At 37.3% G+C, this 18,519-nt stretch overlaps 2 protein-coding genes across 2 annotated transcripts; both read right to left on the minus strand.

The window, feature by feature from the left end:
- Window positions 1-3,867: 3,867 nt before the first annotated feature.
- Window positions 3,868-8,679, minus strand: mipa (major intrinsic protein of lens fiber a). The gene is made up of 4 exons (XM_032573690.1): window positions 7,846-8,679; window positions 7,498-7,662; window positions 6,079-6,159; window positions 3,868-5,984 (listed from the first exon to the last, which is right to left on the minus strand). Exons 1-4 carry the CDS (start codon window positions 8,203-8,205, stop codon window positions 5,799-5,801), a joined length of 792 nt encoding a protein of 263 aa, XP_032429581.1. The 5' UTR covers window positions 8,206-8,679; the 3' UTR covers window positions 3,868-5,798.
- A 3,849-nt stretch (window positions 8,680-12,528) lies between these two features.
- On the minus strand, window positions 12,529-16,710 carry ptges3a (prostaglandin E synthase 3a (cytosolic)). The gene is made up of 8 exons (XM_032573749.1): window positions 16,546-16,710; window positions 15,652-15,801; window positions 15,437-15,500; window positions 15,245-15,343; window positions 14,685-14,774; window positions 14,357-14,410; window positions 14,242-14,269; window positions 12,529-13,269 (listed from the first exon to the last, which is right to left on the minus strand). Exons 2-8 carry the CDS (start codon window positions 15,798-15,800, stop codon window positions 13,250-13,252), a joined length of 504 nt encoding a protein of 167 aa, XP_032429640.1. The 5' UTR covers window position 15,801; window positions 16,546-16,710; the 3' UTR covers window positions 12,529-13,249.
- Window positions 16,711-18,519: the final 1,809 nt, after the last annotated feature.

An 18,519-nucleotide genomic window follows, 5' to 3' on the forward strand; every position in this document is an offset into this window, starting at 1 on the left:
GAAGACATGCGGTAAAGGTCGTTGGGACCGCGTCGAGGACTAAGGCCTCCAAACGTGGGGCGTGCTAACCCCCTGCGCCACCACAGCACGCCCCTGGACTGCATTTCTGTGTAGCTCAAGATTTAAATTCTAAGGCTTTAACCCTGTGCAAATATCACAGCTTGCTAATTGGTTGCTGCTTTTGAAGACAAGATTAGCATTTGCTTCTGAGCTCTCTGCTGGGTTTTTACATAATCAGTAGAGCATTTGGCAAACTGTGATTCAAAAACTTGACACCTTAACTGGATAACTATTATGTGCCAGCGCTCATTTTGTGAACTCTATATGGGCACTAAATTAAGAGGGTATTCCACATTTTTATTGACTGCATTAGATCATCTCTGGATCAAAATTCAAAACATTTTTGTAGGCAGTTATTTTAAATCTCCTACACATCTAGATTATTTTATGTAAAGTGGAGTGATTTATTTCAATTTATTTGAGACTCATCAGCTGCCACAGCCGTCTTTACGATGAACACTGTGTTAATACCACAATTGGCTAACCATTATTAGCCTCTGATGTGGTTCAAATTAGCATCTTATACAAAAAGGCCATTTCACTGTTTCAATGCTGTACAACATTTGATCTATTTTTTTATTCTAAATTACTTTATTTACTAATCTTGAACTAGATTATTCTACACTTGGCATAGATTATTTTAAAACAGGATTTGTGAATCTTGTCTAATCTCGTTCTTGTGAAGGCACTGGATGTATCTTCCAATCCCGATTTAAAAGTAACACCTCAAGATAAGAATATAATTTGCTTATGGCAACAATTTTAATGTCTATCTTAATTTTAATCGGTGTAATATGCAGGTAACATGGATTCCTTAATTAGCATCCAAAAATGTGTTGCTAGCTTGTGGACTCCCACTGACAGGTAAGAGGGAAAAATAAGCCCTTTATGTAAAGAAAAGGAAATTGTATGAATATTGAATACTAAAAATGCTAAAAAAATAGCTAAAATCTTCATGGATGCTTTTTACTGGTGCTGTTGCTTTAGTTATTTTATTTAAATTCAACATTATGTGAGCCACCCTTTTCCTTTCCAGTATTTATCTCTACCACAGCAACACAACATGACCGGTTCACTTTGAATACTTTAAATTGGAAACCCATCTGAATTAAAGGGGTTTTCTTGTCATTTGTGTTTTTATGCTTAATGGTGCACTTCTTTGAAAAACACACACACATACAGTACAGACCAAAAGTTTGGACACACCTTCCAATTAAAATAGGTTTTCTTTATTTTCATGACTATTTATAAGGGAAGAAATCCCACTTATTAACCTGACAGGGCAGGTTGACCTATGAAGTGAAAACCATTTCAGGTGACTACCTCTTGAAGCTCATCAAGAAAATGCAGAGTGTGTGCAAAGCAGTAATCACAGCAAAAGGTTGCTACTTTGAAGAAACTAGAATATAAGAGGTATTTTCAATTGTTTTACACTTTTTTGTTTAGTGCATATTTCCACATGTGTTATTCATAGTTTTGATGCCTTCAGTGTGAATCTACAATGTCAATAGTCATGAAAATAAAGGAAACTGATTGAACTAAAAGGTGTGTCCAAACTTTTGGTCTGTACTGTATATATATAACATGATTTGTACATTTGTTAACTCCTCATTCATTTGTTTGTTTGGTTTGATTTAAGCTAAATAAGTGAGTTGTCAGTTTATTGGGTGTTATGTTTTGGTAGTCCTGCTATTTTTTTGAGACGTTGGGGGTGGTTTTAGTGACATTGTATTTTCTCAGTTGTATAATCTGTCCTTACCTAAACACTTCAGTTACTGCATGCTGAACATTTAACCATACAATATTAGACAATATTTATGCTGAATAGTCTGATAGTTCGTGTTCTTTGTTGAACATGGGTTCAGTCACAACAGAAAACAATAATAAACAATAATCATTTTGGTTTTTTTTCATTACTGCGGACTGCAGTACTATACCATGGTGATGGACGCTCATAACAGCTGGCAGATGCAGTAAAGTTGACAGTCAAGACTTTAGTTATATCTATGAGCTAAATTTTTTTATACTATTTTTATATATGAAACTCTAGTTGACAGTATTTTCAAAAAGCTTTGGCAAACACTGTTACTGTACATTTGTACATTTATCTCACATTAAAACCCAATAGTAAACATGAGGCAAATCATCAGTATATTAGAAAGACACAGAAACTACACCAACACGAGGGCTAGCATGTTAGGCCAGTGATAACGTTACAAATGCTAAAACTGGTTGTCCTTCTCTTGCTTGTAAATACAAATCTGCAAGTTGAACTGCTTCACTTTTATTTTGTATGAAAAGTTGTGTGATTTAAATACTTTATTAGCTTATAAGATAGAACGAAATGTAGCAAAAGTTCCAACCAAAAGTAAAGGGATAGTGCGCAATTTATAAAACATTCTGTTGACACTGTACAGTATGTTGTTATTGTCCTATCCTCAGTTGATAACTAGTAATCTGTCAGCAAACCCGTTTTGCAAACATACAGATTTGTTTTTCCCCCTCAAGACTGAAGTTAACTGCTTATACGAGAGATCCGCCTTCTCAAAACGACTCATATTTTGAAAATGCAAGATGCTCATGGCAGTTTTTTCTTATCAACATGTTCGCATTAGATGATTATTTTTAAAGAAGGTGATGGATGTTTAAGCAGAATGCCAAGATTTTGGAACAATCTTACAACTGAAGAGATTATGAGAAAATGTGGTTATGTGACTGAAAATATTATTACCCCTTGCACTGTCTCTGGGTATAACATGGGTTGCAAATTAGTAAAAAGGTGAAATGACCTAATACAGAAACATTCAAACCACAGCAAAATACTGACTGCGAAGTATGTCTGTCTAAAGAAACCATGTGTTGATGAAGTAAGGCAGCATTAAAGAAGATAACGATCGTGTTAATTTGAATTGCAATTAATTTGAATTACAACATACCTATACATCGCTGTTGTATTTTTTCGACTGTAACAGATTGTTGCTCTGGCTGGAAACGTTTTGCTTATTTACTGCAAAAATAGTTTCTGTTTACAGGTTTTTAAAGGAACATTTGTGGGAGCTGGCAGGGGACCTTTGAGACTGGACTAATTTTAACATGGCATAAACCCCTTTCTTAGACTCCAGTCAGATTGTCTGGTAGCTTCAGCCTTCTGGAAAAACAAATCTGTTTATTAAGAAATATATTAGCTACCTGTAACTGCTTAAAACAAACCTCCTATGAAGAGTACAGTACTGAAAATTCTCTTTTAAAAACGTATTGTAAAAAATATATATAATTTTTTTTTATAGTTACTCTTTTTCTAATTTAAGCCTTATGCAAATCAATTCTGTGTAAGCTGAATAAATTCAGTTTTTAACATTGCTTCCACTTTAAGCCATCCCTTTTACATATTTCTATATATGCCAATATTTTTAATGTTCCTTGTCACATGCATGTTTCATGTTTTACACGTCATGCAGGTTTTTGGTACAAGTCCTTGATTGTTGTGATGTATAAGATTTCAACTGCCATAAAATTAAAACTGCCAAAATAATTGGGTGAATTTATTTACAAATGCATTCATCTACACATGTATTATTTCAGAATTTCAAAAACACTGCAGTTTCCCTACTAGAAGCAGCAGCACATAGATGAGTCACAGAAATAACCTCTGGGTTTTGTTCTTGTAAATAGAGCTGGGACCAGAAACGTTAATCCATCTTATTCTTCCATATGTCTAAGATTTTCCATATGCAAATGTTTTGTCTTGTAATTGATTGTATACACTCCAAATAAACTCGAAAAGAACACAAACAGAAATTGCAAACAGATTTTTTTTTCTTTACATTTAAAGCCAATTATGCCCCAAACTATGCCTGTTACCACAGTGGATGACCAGTTGAATGTTTGTACATAGCAGGATTTGTTTAATCTATGATAACATGGATTAGCGAGCATCTTATACTATATCAATCCACTTTTCGTCCATTTTCAACAGCCTTTTTTTTTAAGAAAAAAAATCTTACACTGTACATCATAACGTTTCCATTAGAAAACAATCTAATTTAAAAAAAATTTGAAAATGTAAATTCTACTCAACCACAGCCATGGAAATCACTCTGGGAGTAAAAAAGGAAATTAAGTGAAGGTGTTATGTAAAGGAAGCAGAAACAGAATCAGTTTACAAAGCTTGGTTCAAGAAATGTTCTAGCAAAACTAGCAAAATGCTAACTTCTCTCTGAGCCACGTCCCAAAGACAGGAAGAAGGGAACAAATACAATTTCAAACTTCAATCTTCGTCTTGAAGACTATGAAAATCAAGATGCACTCTGTTAAATTTCAAATTTAACAGAATTGAGCCTTTCAACTTGAACAGACTACAGCTGTCCCACCTCATGGAGTCTGCCTTTATTAACACAAAATTTAAGTTCTCTGATGTATAATTTACGCAAAGTAGCACAATGCCAATGAAACAAAAAAACACCTGATCTTCAGGACAGCGAGTCGAGTTTGCTCTCCTTGTTTTTCCTTGGTAGGACTAAGTAAATAAAATGTAATAACTCAAATACGCCTGTACATGGGTCTTTGGTCAGCGCTGCTCTAAAGCTCTGGGTACAAAATTTTGTCAGAAAGTCAAAGAAAGCATAAACCAACACAATTACTGCATATGATCCAAATGTGGATGTTGCGAACAAATTATTTACTTATAAAGTAATATGCTACGGTTCTGGGTAAAATAATAAAACTTAATATTGGCACTTAAAAAAATCTGCCTGAAAGAAAAAAAAAAAAGTTAATTGTGGATCTTTATTTTAAAAATAAATAGCATTTTATAGGGGCTTTACTACATGAGACACAAATGCTCAAGTGTTTGAAAGGAGCTTTAAGCCGTGATTGAAATCCAGATTTATCCCCTTAGGAGAAAGATACAATTACCCTAAACATGCAAATTTCTTGGAATTTTACAGTAAATTATACTTTTTCATTTAGGGCAAAAAAAAATGGTGACACATCTCTAACGTAATGTGACATTATATAACTCATTATACAAACAATTTTAGCAATGACATTTCAGGGAAAATATCTTGTAAAACAAGCATACACATACACACAGACGAGCAGGCGCACTCAATTTGTCTTTCTCACCATCACTCTTATCACACAGGCTTGCATATACACACACATACAGCTAAAAGAAAGAAAAGGCAAAAACAATACCAATACATATCTTGGCCAAAGTTTGTGAAACAAAACACAGAGCGAGATCACGCTCAATCAAAATTGGAAATGCAGGCGGAGGTCCTTTGTTCTACTGTAGCTTCACTCCTAGCGAAATGAAAGGCAGGGAAAATAAACAGAAAGGGAAGTAAAGATGGAAATAGCACCACTATCCCTGGCAGTTATAGCTGTCTGGTCAGCAAGGAGTAATTGATTCACCCTGCTACAGGGCATGGGGTGCTTCCTTTAGCGGCAAGTCCTCCTCCAACCCTCCAACTTTGGGAACAGGAGAAGGAAAAATGGGCGTAGGTGAGATTAAGTAAGTTAATCGGGGCAGTGCATGCCCTTTCTATAAGTCCTGTAGGGAGCACGACAAGGATGACAAGGGGGCTCTTTGCAATTGTTGAGGAACGAGAGGAGGCATGCGTGCAAAAACAGTGTGTGGGCTGCGGATGGACCAGGAACCAAGGGTGCAGAGTGTGGCGCTACAGGTGGAAGAGGTGTGAAAGAGGTTGGGGGTGTCAGAAAGCAAATGTCCAGATTTATAGGGCCTGTGTCTTAAGCTCAATGGACTCTCCCCTGGTCTCCTGCTGGGCCTCGGCCTCTGGGGGCCGGGTGCCCTTCAGCGTGGCCAGCCTCTCGGAGAGACCACGCATGCGTGGGAACAGCAGGAAGTCATAGAGCAGAGCACCTATGGCACCGCCGATCATGGGTCCCACCCAGTACACCTGGACAGGATGAAAACCAGCATAGCTGATATAGAAATACCACAACAATTTGGTTTGGATTTCTTTGTAGAGCAAACGTATTTATACATCTTACCCAGTGGTTAACAAAGTTCCTGACAAGGACAGCAGGGGCGAAGGACCTTGCTGGATTCATTCCCGCTCCTGTGTAGTACATCTAAGCGACAGGCAGATAAAGTGGTTCAGCATTGTTGCTCCTTGTCTGCTCATTTAACACTTGGTGGTCACTAAATCTAACATACTAGTCAATGTTGTTCATTTATAGTCTTGATGTATTGATTTTACGTTGAAAGGGTGTTAGAAGGAGCTGGAGATAGGCACCAGCACCCCTCCCGACCTCAGTAGGGACAAGGGTGTTAGAAAATGGATGGATGGATGGATGGATGGATGGATGGATGGATGGATGGATGGATGGATGGATGGATGGATGGATGGATGGATGGATGGATGGATGGATGGATGGATGGATGGATGGATGGATGGATGGATGGATGGATGGATGTCCTTCATAGTAGAAATTATGTAACACTGGGTATATTCTGCCTGAAGTGTTTGCCATGATTTTGACTATATCATTTAAGAAACTTAAATAACACAGGAAATATATTTTTAGTTCTCTAATAGATTAGTTTAATCTATTTTTAGGCTATTGCAATTTAAGTTAGCAAAACAATACCTATGAGGAAGATAGTGGAGCTAAAATTTATGTGAGAGGAAGACAGTCCTAGCAACCGCGATCATGAATATCATCCAGAGAAGGACAGGCCGTTGTCCTGCATGTTTTAGATGTGGCTCTGCTTGAACCCTCCTGAGTCAAATAATTTGGTGATTAGCAGGTTTCTTCAAAATTTGTGGTAGGCTGAGGAAACACAGTCAAAGCCAAACATTTTCATAGCCCTGATACATTTAGATTTGAGGTGTTTTCATTCAACCACATCATTAGAATTTATGCATGATGCAGGTCCAATTCTTTGAGGATGAAAGCTCTCCTTGCCATTACCCTAATTTTTACCTAAGATGTACTTAAGTCATCTGTTTAAACCACTCCAAAACATTAATATTACTTTCAGTCAGAAGATTCATGTTGGTAAAATTTATTGATGACTTTAATCTTAAATCTTATAGATGTATAAATTGTATTGGATTTAATGTATTCCTACTTGTAATGCTTTTTATTGAGGTGAGCGACCTGTAGCCGGACCGTTTCTAAAGCACTGCAGGACATCTGCCTTCAACGACGGAAATCATCCATCTCAATAGGATGTTAATGAAGATCCGGTAGTAGCTACGATGCTGAGGAAGTTTGAGGTTTTCCATGTTACAATGCTGCTGATCCAGCAAGTTTAAACCCAAAACATGGTCTATCTTAGTTTATCTAAGCTTTGTTTTTGTGCTTCTGAAAAACCTAATTCATGCATCAAAAGGCTAGAGTTTGCTCTTTGATTAACCTAAAAAATAATTTTGAAAACATTTGCAGTCTGAGCTGGCTTCTTACCCCAAACAGATGCCCAATGAGCACAGAGAAGCCGATGGCAAGAGCAGCAGAGCCCAGGCGTCCGTTGCGCCTCTCATCTGTCACAGCAAAGACGCAGATGACAAGCTGGAGGGTGAGGAAGATCTCGATCGTGGTGGCCATGCCAAGGCTGATGCCTGGCTGCAGCTGTAAGAGACCGTTTAGAAAGAAGACAAGGAGAAAATTGAAATTAAAGAGAAGGTGTTCTATATTTGGGACATATGTCAGGTTATTTTCAATCTGCAGATTGGGTGGTCCCGTCCCATCTTTCTTCATTACAGTGCAGAAGTAAAAAATTTCATTCCCACTTGACTACTCTGGTCACCTTACCGTATTCAGTGCCAAGTTCCCCCTCATGTTGTTGGGTGTGACGCCGTACAGCACAGCAGCACCGGCCAGCGCTCCGAGACACTGGGCTATGATGTAGAAGAAAGCCCGGAACATGGACATTTGGGATCCGATCAGGTAAGCGAAGGTGACAGCTGGGTTGATGTGTCCCCCGCTGATGTGACCGATGGACTGGATGAAGGTGGCAGCCGCCAGTCCAAAGCAAAAGGCAACATGAAGAACATTGTGGGGGCCTGTGGTCCAGCGGAGGGCCGCTCCCAGCCCAAAGAATACAAAGAACATGGTGCCATAGAACTCTGCGAAGACCGCTCGCCAGAAAGACATAGACCTGAACTCCCACATGATCGTACAAAGTCAAAAAGCAGCGTCTAAACACCTGGGGACTAACTAATCAACCTAAAGGAGAAAATGTCCAAAAAATACAGACCAAAAAGCACTCAAACAGAAACTGTCTCTCTAAAGCTAAATGTAACAACACATAAAGGCCTCAGCATGTAGCTGTGAGTAAAATGCACAAATTCCTTCTTAAATCAGATTTTTGTCATAAAAAGCTCCTGAGTGGAGCAGTAAGCCAGTCTCTGTGCATCTATATGCCAACTCTCGCTGGTTGTTAGAAGAGTAACATGGATAGACAAACGTTAAGCATGTCCTGCAGACATTAAGCCTCTTTATCAGAGCGGGGGGACCTCAGAGGCCTTTTTATAACCCACCAACACCATGACAGACTCATTGAGCCAAGGGGAGGGGTCAGCGGACAATATCACAAATCAAAACAAGGTTACTTAACCCTTCTTTTGCTAGTTGGTCCTTTGGACAAACAGTTTGACACATGGAGGCTGAGGGGAGCTTTCTACTCCAGGAACACTCCTGGGTTTAGTTGTTATAAGAGGTGATTTTAAAATAATGATTGATGATAAAAGTCACACTAAGTAATAAAAATCTTTTGGGAAGAGCAACAGTATGTCTTCGCCAAACATTAAACTTTTTATTGGGGATTAATTACCTTAGGATGAAAAAAAGTCTAACAACCTGGTGGAAACCATGATGGCAGTAAAACGTTTTTCTATAGAAAAAAATGTCTTTCTTTCCACACCAGCATCGCAAATTTAATGTGACGCTGATTCGATTTTGGATTTTCCCATTTGTTTGCCGTAATTACAAGGTTGGAACAAATAAAGAAATTTAAGAATGAATAACACCTGAGTAAAACTTCAAACACAGTAACAATAACCAATTTCCTTTGGTTTTGTACTTACAAAAAAATATATATTTAGTAACTTATCTGTTGTTATTGCTACCTTAATAACTTATTTTTTATTCTTAGTTGCTAATGAAAATATGAAGAGAAAAAGAGGTCTTGTAACCACGTCTACAAGTGCTGCATGTTCTCCCGGTTTGGACACACACTTTTCAGCACGTTTGACTTTGTCCAGAACTTTCCATTTATTATTTCACAGCCAGTAGTTAGTGTATTCACTGTTATATTTTAGATTATCGTCACAAGTTTCTGTTCTGCTTCAGCTTTAATAGTCTCTCATTTTCCTCCAGCAGCATCGGTAATGTGGTCAGCTCATGTTGGTGAGCTGACCAGTTCCTGGAGCAGCAACGCCTCCCCAAACCATGACACTTCCACCTCCCTGCGTGTTTCATTTCACAATCACTATTTTTTCTGGAATGCATTTGGTTGTAAGTCTGTTGAGAACAGATGACTGCTTGAGGTGACTGCTTTTACATTAAAAAACTTCTTTCTGGCCTTATTTTCTTCTTACATGCTAAACATGTAAGGGTGCCAGTCAATAGCACATACAGTATAGAAACGACTGATCTTCCACACGTTTATGGCCTTATTTTTAAAGCAGAACTCAGATGAACTCTAATCAACGCTGGAATCCATAAGGCTCCAGTAATTTCCCAGCCTTATGCTCTGAATAAAAAAAAAAACAGTTCTGCAGCAGAACTGATTAGACAGAGTTATGCATTGTGTGCTGTGGATTGGTTTGTAGGCTCAGGTCGGATAAAGCGGTGGAAAATCCACGGCCACAGAGGAAGAGGGGAGAGCAGCCGTGGTATTGAGCTTCTGCACTGGAGCGTCATGCTGACCAGGACAGCTACAGGGACGGCCGCTGCTCTCTGAAAGGTTTATGCTGACCTTACTGCTTTTTGTGCCTTTCACGCATGGAAACAAAACGCTAGCAGTAACAGTTTCTGCTGGTTTCTATGGTCTGTTTTTCTTGCAGTCATATTCAGATCTGCAAGTTCTCTTCCCTGCACCTGTGAGTGGCTAACTTAGTACTTGTTTCACTTTTGATCTGTACATGGTCCAGATTTTTATCAGTGGCGTGAAACATGTTTACAAATTCAACTGGCAGATTTTTGCCAAACAGCAAAAAGAATTTGGTCATTTTGATTTTGACAGCTGTCTTGATTTTGGAAAAATTAAATAAATAACTAAACAAAACATCGATCATTTCAAAAAGTTCATTAGTTAACAGGTTGGGAAGTTTTGTCCTCCCACTCCCCATGTCTCTCTAAGCCAGCTTTTGTACATTTAAGCCTATAGTTTTGTTTGGAGGGTGTTGGAAAAGATGCTTGCATTGTGTTTTTCTGTTCTCTTGGTCCAGACTGCTGACGCACACATAACCTGCAGCCCCTAAACATCTCACACTGGGGCAGACAAGCTCTATAAAAACTGTACAGCAGTAAAGACTTGCCAGAGAAGAAGGAAATTTAGACTACATGATTAAATTACAATACCTTTGAGAAGCCCTCTGCTAGCATAATTGTGGACTGTATAATTGTGTGTGTGTTTGAAATTCTGAGTTGGGCTTTAGACTAGATTTGATGAGCATCAAATAGTGTATAAAAGCTAACTAGTTGTATTTCCCTGATGTTAAGGGAAGTCTAAAATTGAAGGTCACCGTTTGAAAATTCACAGACAGCAAAACTGAACCACAACTAATTTACACCTCAAATATTCAGAAAAGAGGAATGAAACTGGGTATTTCCCTTTTTAGTCTGTGTGAAAGTAAAGACGGTAACTCCCTACCAGCGGCTCCAAGTAAAAGGATGCAGAACAGGACAGAGGTCCTTATAAGGCAGCACAGTGACATGCAAACTATTCATGTTCCACTGAAGTTCGCATAAAGTCATCACCAACACTGCTACCAGGTTAAATTTCAATCTTTTCCTGAAGTTAATCTTAGAACCGTAACACATTTTTAAAGCGAAAAATGAGTATACAGGTTTTAATTTAAGCTATAAAAGCTCAAACATCCACACACTCCTCCCACTAATATCTAGTTAAATCTCCTACAATCAGTTGCACCTGCAGCATTCACTTTATGTAGCAAATGGGAGCTTCTGTCTCATTTCTGGTTAGATAGTTGATGACTTTAGGTTTCAAAAATGGCGTAACTGATTAAATTGGAAGATTTCCGGGAATGGACATGTGTATGAACAGTTGTCCATGAGATTTGAATTGGTCTGCGGTTGGGGTCATTCCAGAAGTTTCATTTTGCCCTGCTTTATCCATTAAAAGACCAGTCTGGTGATCGTTCTTATGTTTATGTTTGATTTTAAGCCATTTAGTTCCTGGGTTATATACAAATCCCAATCCATTCCTTTTCATCTGGAGACGGATTTTTTTTTTTTTTACCCCTCCAGGGGGTCTTTTGTGGGCTCTAGTGTCCCTAATGTGAAAGTAGGTTGACAGGAAAGGGGGAAGGAGAGGAGAGAAGACATGTGGCAAATATCGTTGGGTCCGGGAGTTGAACTCGCGACAGCCACGTCGAGGACTCAAGGCCTCCAAACATGGCTATCTGAGCTACCCCCTACGACACCACGGCATGCCCCCTGGAGACAGATTTTGTCCGATGAGTGAAACTGGAAATAATTGGGAGAATCAACAGGAAAATTATATCAAAGAATGAATAAAGTTGGCTAATGAAATTTCTGAATTTGACTAAATAAACTCAACTAAAATGTTTTTAACTCTGCTTAACATCCAGGTCTCTTCTCACATCTCAACATGACTGTCTCAATTTTTATTTCTTTTTTCATAAAACCAACTAAGAAATGGACGCTTGTACTTATTTCCGTGGTCAAATATTCACAAGAAATTAGTTTGTGAATATTTGAAATAAAAAGCTTGAGGTCAAGCTTAAGTTTGCCAGTGGAGATTTAGTCAAATATTAGAGTGGGCATATGCATGTTCTTCATTCAGTGACTACACAACAAATTTCATTATAAATAAACATGTGCAGTGAATTATTGTTTACACTATTTAATTGAAGTTGCATTATAGGTCCACCCTGGTACAGGAAGCATATTTGTAGTAAAATAGTTTGTGACTGCTGTAGTGTACGGTCAGTGATCCAATAATTTGGATAACGTAGAGCATCTCGACTCTGGATGGATTTTAAAAAATACCAAATAACTAATAACTATTGTCCCGTTTATGACGAGTGGTCAATGGTAAAATAAAGTTGATTAAAAATATTTCTTAAAATCCCACTGCCTACAATGAACACATTTGACACCGAGAATCGAAACATGTGCATTCAAAGCATATTTGTTGTTCATGTTATGCATAAGTTATGCTTAACTTTCAGAAAAATGCAATTTATCTTCTCACTTCATACGATAAAAAAAAAAAAAACACTTATCTGTTTTATTTGCAACAATGAAAGATCTCTTTAATGGATTGCATAAAGAAAACAATGCCTTTCCAAGATGTGAACACATAAGATCGTAAACTCAACCGCCATATTTTTAACAAATCTGTAGTTGTACAAGCATGTTAATTTTAAATGCTGCGACATATCAAAAAACGTGAAATTACTGTTAAATATTTGCATATGACCAAAGACATCAAAAAACCAATTTAAAGCAGAACTCTTGCCACTTAAATTAAACATAAGTGCAATTTACAATACAAACATTAAAGAGGGGAAAGTCTGTCATTAGAAAATGTACTTCTTGGAAAATAGGCATTTTCAGTTTCTTTTTTGTCATTAAAAATCACAATGTGTTTACATAACCTGACACCAGAAAAAAAAACAAAAAAAAAACAACAAAACAGAAGAGAAACAGGGTATAAGACATCAGCACATCCCAATAGTAATTTAAGCCAGGGAACAACATTTTCATTTGAACAGAATCGTCCATGCAGAACAAAACAGCAAAGCACAGCACTGTATGTTGTTATGGACGCCTGTGCATGTCTGTATCCAACAGTCACCCCCCGTCGCTCTCTGCAGGGATTTCACTTTGGAAACAGGGTATAGAGAGAGGTTCTTCTTCAATGTGGCTGCCAACTCATTGCCCAATTTCGTTCTTCAGACTCACGACTTGTTTTGATCTCTAGTGAGGTGGCAACCATGTTTGCCTACTCGAGGTCTGGCATCTCTGCAAGAGACAACAATTCCAATGAGGGGAACATTGACAACAATGACAAAGGCAGAAACAGTTTAAAATTAAGTGTAAAAAAATATCTAAATTCAGTAATCAAAATACAATAAATGACACTTGATTTAGTATAGGGCACATCCGCAAAGTGTCCAGCAGATAGACATTGCCATCTTCCACAAGGTAGCTAAGTCTTAAGAGGTCACTGCTGTTCAGAGTCCTGTGTGTTAGAGGAATAATGGTTGAGTGGAAAACTGATAAAGTAGCACAAGCACCTGTTACCAGGAGATTTTAAAGCACTAAATTCTTCCCTCTGCTGATGGGCTTCATGGAGATCCTGATTTAATTTTTCAACAGGACTTGGCATCTGTCCATAATGACAAAAGGTACCAAACGTAACCGTTTGAACGCAACAGTGTCAGAGTGTTCGATGAGCCAGCAAACTCCTCTCATCTAAACCCTGCAGAGACTCTATGGATTATCATCAAGAGTAAGATAAGAGAAACCCTGAAGGTCATAACTGCAGCAACCATAACTTAACACCTCAGCAGAATCACAGGCCTTTCTCCTCTACGCCAGACTTCATTGGTGTTAATGAAGTTAATGTCAAGAGTCTCGACCATGTACTGTACAGCACATGGACATGCTTTGTGATAGACTAACTTTTCTGTGTTTGAATTCCTTTTAAATTAGTTTTATGTACCATTTAAATTTCCTAAGAAACTGAATTTTCAGCTTTTCATTAGCTGCGAGAAATATTCATCAACGGTAACATAAATCACTTGAAATGTTTCACTCCCATGGTAATGACGTTATACGAGTTTCACTTTAACTGAACTTGTCATATACTGTATGTGAACCTTTCAAAGATATTATACTGTGATATTCTTCTACATATAAAGAATGATATTCCTGTGTTCTCAATAAAAAAAAACTACAACTTTGCTGTTTTTTTTTAAAAGTCATACTTACTTTCATCATCTCCGTCTGCAGAATCATGCTGAAACACAAAAACAAAATTATGGGAACTCGAATTTCACCTGGTAAACTTCAAGAAAATCATCAGAAAATAATAAACATAACTAACTTCTTCTGCACCATCAAAATCGGGTAAATCATCTCCACCCATGTTGTTCATCATCTGAAGAAAAAGGGGAAAAAAAAGATGCATGACGTACATAAATCAGCATGTCTTTTCGTAATGTTTGTAAAACATTATAACTGTTGGAGTTGATTTGAATTTTGTGTTTAATTTATTTTAGTTTGTGTCTTAAGGAATACCATTATGTCTTTATTGTAACGTCTGTGAAAGAATAATTAATTGTAGTTTTTGTTGTCGAGCCCATTAGTTTCTACTACGGTAAAGGGGATCTTTGAATAAACAAATAAATGCTGACAGTTTTTCACTCAATTACCTCAGAGAAGTTGTCAAAACTTGACATGTCCTCATCCGAGTCATCGTCCCAGTCTCTCCAGTTGTTGAAATCCACACTCAACCATTTAAACTAGGGGATGGAACAGAGTTATACAACCAAAAAATACTATTTACCTGCACGTAAACAGCATTTTGTCAAATTCTTAAATTTAGATTCATTAAATGAATGAATAACTTTGTTTGTGTAGGGCTTACACACTGTACAACAAAATTAAGATCTTTTAAAAGATCACACAATGTAGAAAATAAGTGGAAAAAACATAAGAGGAAAGACTTACAGTGTATTTAATACAACATTTAAAAAGTAATAAAGCTCCATTATCTAACTGTCTCACTACAATTTAATTGAATAGCATCAGATTTCTTGCACATTTGTACAAGAAGATGTCATGATCTAAACACCTGAAGACAGCAGAGCTTATTTCCAAAAGACAATCACTTTTCTTTTTTAAGTTTATGAAAAGTACTTTTGAACAGCAGTGTGAAGATGTTTGTTTGACAATAAACAATTAAGAAAAAATGCCTTAAATTTAAAGTTACCTTTGCTTTTTCTTTGGTAAGTCGTGGCCATGGTTTCCCAACTTCTGCTTTTTGTAAACAACACTGCACAGACCTGTCTGTGCGGCTGTGTTTTGATTGCTGTAAATTACATAGATTATCAATTTATTAACAGCCCTTGAGAAGTAAAACTCATCCTAAAACTTTAACTAGTTCTGCAGATGTTAATCTTACTTTGGGATCAATTTCCCCAAAAAGCTCAATGTCATTGTAGTATTTGTCTCTTCTGCTGACACAACTGTAAAATGACAGAAAGGGAAGTCACCATACAGTACACCCAGTTTTTCTTAAATTTGGTCCACACAGATGACTGGATTTCACAAAACACATCACATTTTTATACAAATACAAGGAGACTTACCATCTAGTGCACTTTAAACATAACTTACCTAAACTCAAATTTTGACTTGTCAAACTGGACATGTACATCTTTACTGTCTTCCACGCAGAACTCTACAAAAACAAAGTCTCGTCTGTCATACCATTTAGCTATGGCACATAGGGTGGGAAATGGGCCATGCTGTGGCAAATGGGCCATGCTATTGATGAACAGAAAGAAGGAATTAACGACAACATATTTCCTTTTCACATTAGACTGTCAACCTAGTGGTTATTTTGATCTGCTGGGTCGCGTGTGCAGGGTGAAGCTATCCGAGTTATGTTACATTTTATTACAGAGAGAAAATATCATATAATCACATCTTTAAACCATTTAACAGGGCAAGACTGAGTGCTTTCGGTTTTATACAGGAATTGTAACCAAGGAAGATTTCTCTGCAACCTAACTAGGTGGCAAAACGGTTGTGCTTTGACTTACAATTGTTGTAATCTGTGTTTTTTTGAATGTCAAATATTTGTTCTGAATTACACGTACTGGCTTTGAACGAGTTTTTACTCGTTTCACTGGTTTTACTCAAAGTGAAATCTTCACACCATGACAGCATTCCTCCTCGGTTCTAACTTTAACCTAGTACTGTTAGTTGACTTTAGCTTGCCAGCTAATGTTAACTTAACTGATAATATGGGGCGCATACAACGTAAGCTACAATTAAACGTTCGGGGCTAGTTGGAAAAGGTTATGTTAAGCTACAAGGATATGTAGGTTTAACTATTTGTGTTGGTTTTTAGTCCTGTAACAATAAATGTTAACTGCACAGCTAATGCTAACTCGTGTGCTAGCTCAATGAGCTAATGTTAGCTAGTTGATCCGCATTACAGCACTTCAAAGACTAAGCGCATATTAGCAACAATCGACTGCTAGTACACATATAAACAAGACTTACATCTTTACAGTATAGCAGATGAACTTCTTCGTCTGACTACGGGCTACCTAGCGGTGTTATATAATAAAAATCCGGGCAAATGTGATGACTGAAACCTAAACCTAAACTCTGAGGTTTTCAACCGAAACGTTGAAGTCCCTCAAAGTATCGCGGAGTTTTCTTGATATCTCGAGAGGACGTTACCCGCTTGCTTGGAGCGTGGGCACGCGCTGTGAGATAATTCTAGAAACAGTGTGTGGCTCAACAGCGCCTACTGCTGGTTAGCCACAAGTAATTCATGATAAATTCAAACGTCCACCGGATTATTTCGAAAAAAACAAATCCTAACCCCTGCGATGGACTGGCGACCTGCCCAGGGTGTATCACCCGAAATGTCTCGCTGGAGATAGGCATTAGCACCCTTCCCGACCCCACTAGGGACAAGGGTGTAAGAAAATGGATGGATTAATGAATTATCCCAACCGGTGTGCATTTAGACAGTGAAGAACCCGGAGAGAAACCACAGAAAGGAGAACATGGAAGTCCATGTAGAAAGATCCCTGGAGGGGGTTCAAACCCAGACAACAGTTTTATCAACTATGACACTGTTCAGCTCTGACATTGAACAACAAACAAACAACAAAAACTAAAACTAATAAGCTAACTATTATTCAATAAATTACAATATGTAGATGGATGCGCTTCAATTGAAAATAACAACCTTTAAGCAAGTATTACAATATTTGTCATTAAGTCACAGTTCAGTGTGGACTTTCAAATGTATTTTTATTAATGTAGGGAAATATTCTGATCTTAAGTCTTCCATTTTCATTAGCTATAAGCAAAATCATTTTTTATAAATAACACAAAGGGATGAAAACATTAGTGTGTAATTGATTTGTGTAGCGTTTCATTTACTGAATTAAGTTACCGAAATAAATTAGTTTTCTAATAATAGAATTTATTGAACATGACTGTGTATATAAAAAAAATTTCACAGGGGACCATGCACAGGAGTTTGTATCTCCAAATCTCTTGCAGGCAAGAATAAATTATAAAACAATAAAAACGCATTATCTTCCAGTCCAATCAGGTCTTCTGGTTCTAGTGTACTCTGCTTCCCCAGAACTAGAACCAAACATGGGGAAGTAGCATTTATTTTCTTGAACAAACTTCCAGACAACTGCAAAAATGTTGAAAAACTGAATTTCTTCAAATCAAGACTAAAAAACCCGCCCGTTTAGAACTGCCTTTGAGTTAGTGAAACATTGATCAACATATTTGATATACATTTGGTTGCTGATGTTGATGATGGCATTTGACAAAATGTAATGTTTACTACTTCATAATTGGCTTTTATGTTTTCATGAAGTAAAGTGTTGATGCTCAAATGTGCTCTATATGAATACCCTTTCCTTGACTTATAATGAAACTACATGACCTTCTGAAAGCGAATTATCAAGAGACTAAAATGAAAACATTTTAAAGCTTGAGTACATCTTTTATTGGATACAATATTCAATTTTATATATTTCTAGAGCAAACTGAGTCATAACAGCCCAGTTTTCTAAACGACAGCTGGATCCCATAGAGACTGAATGCAATTCTTGAGCATCTTCAAAACTCAAGTGATTTTGTTCAATAAAACCACTCAGTAGCCTCAGAAGCCAAATCATGTAAAATATTATGCACAACTAAGACAACTGCACATTTAGTTAAATACCCCCAAAGCATAAAACATTGTTAAAATTGTACAATGGTAATGTTGGTTTCACTTTTAATTAATTATGTTTGATGCATTTCTTACAATTATTTATCTAAGAATTGTTTATTCAGAATAATTTTGACCTTGTGAAAAACTCAAATCGCAATATTGCATATTACCACAGCCATTTGATATTTGTTGATTCTTTTTCTGTGTTTCATCTTGTTTTTCTGTCTCTTTCTTTTCAAACATCCCACTCACTTGTCAAATTCCCTTTTATTGATAAAGCA

The sequence above is a fragment of the Xiphophorus hellerii genome, chromosome 1, assembly GCF_003331165.1.
Source record: "Xiphophorus hellerii strain 12219 chromosome 1, Xiphophorus_hellerii-4.1, whole genome shotgun sequence".
Lineage (NCBI taxonomy): Eukaryota > Metazoa > Chordata > Actinopteri > Cyprinodontiformes > Poeciliidae > Xiphophorus > Xiphophorus hellerii.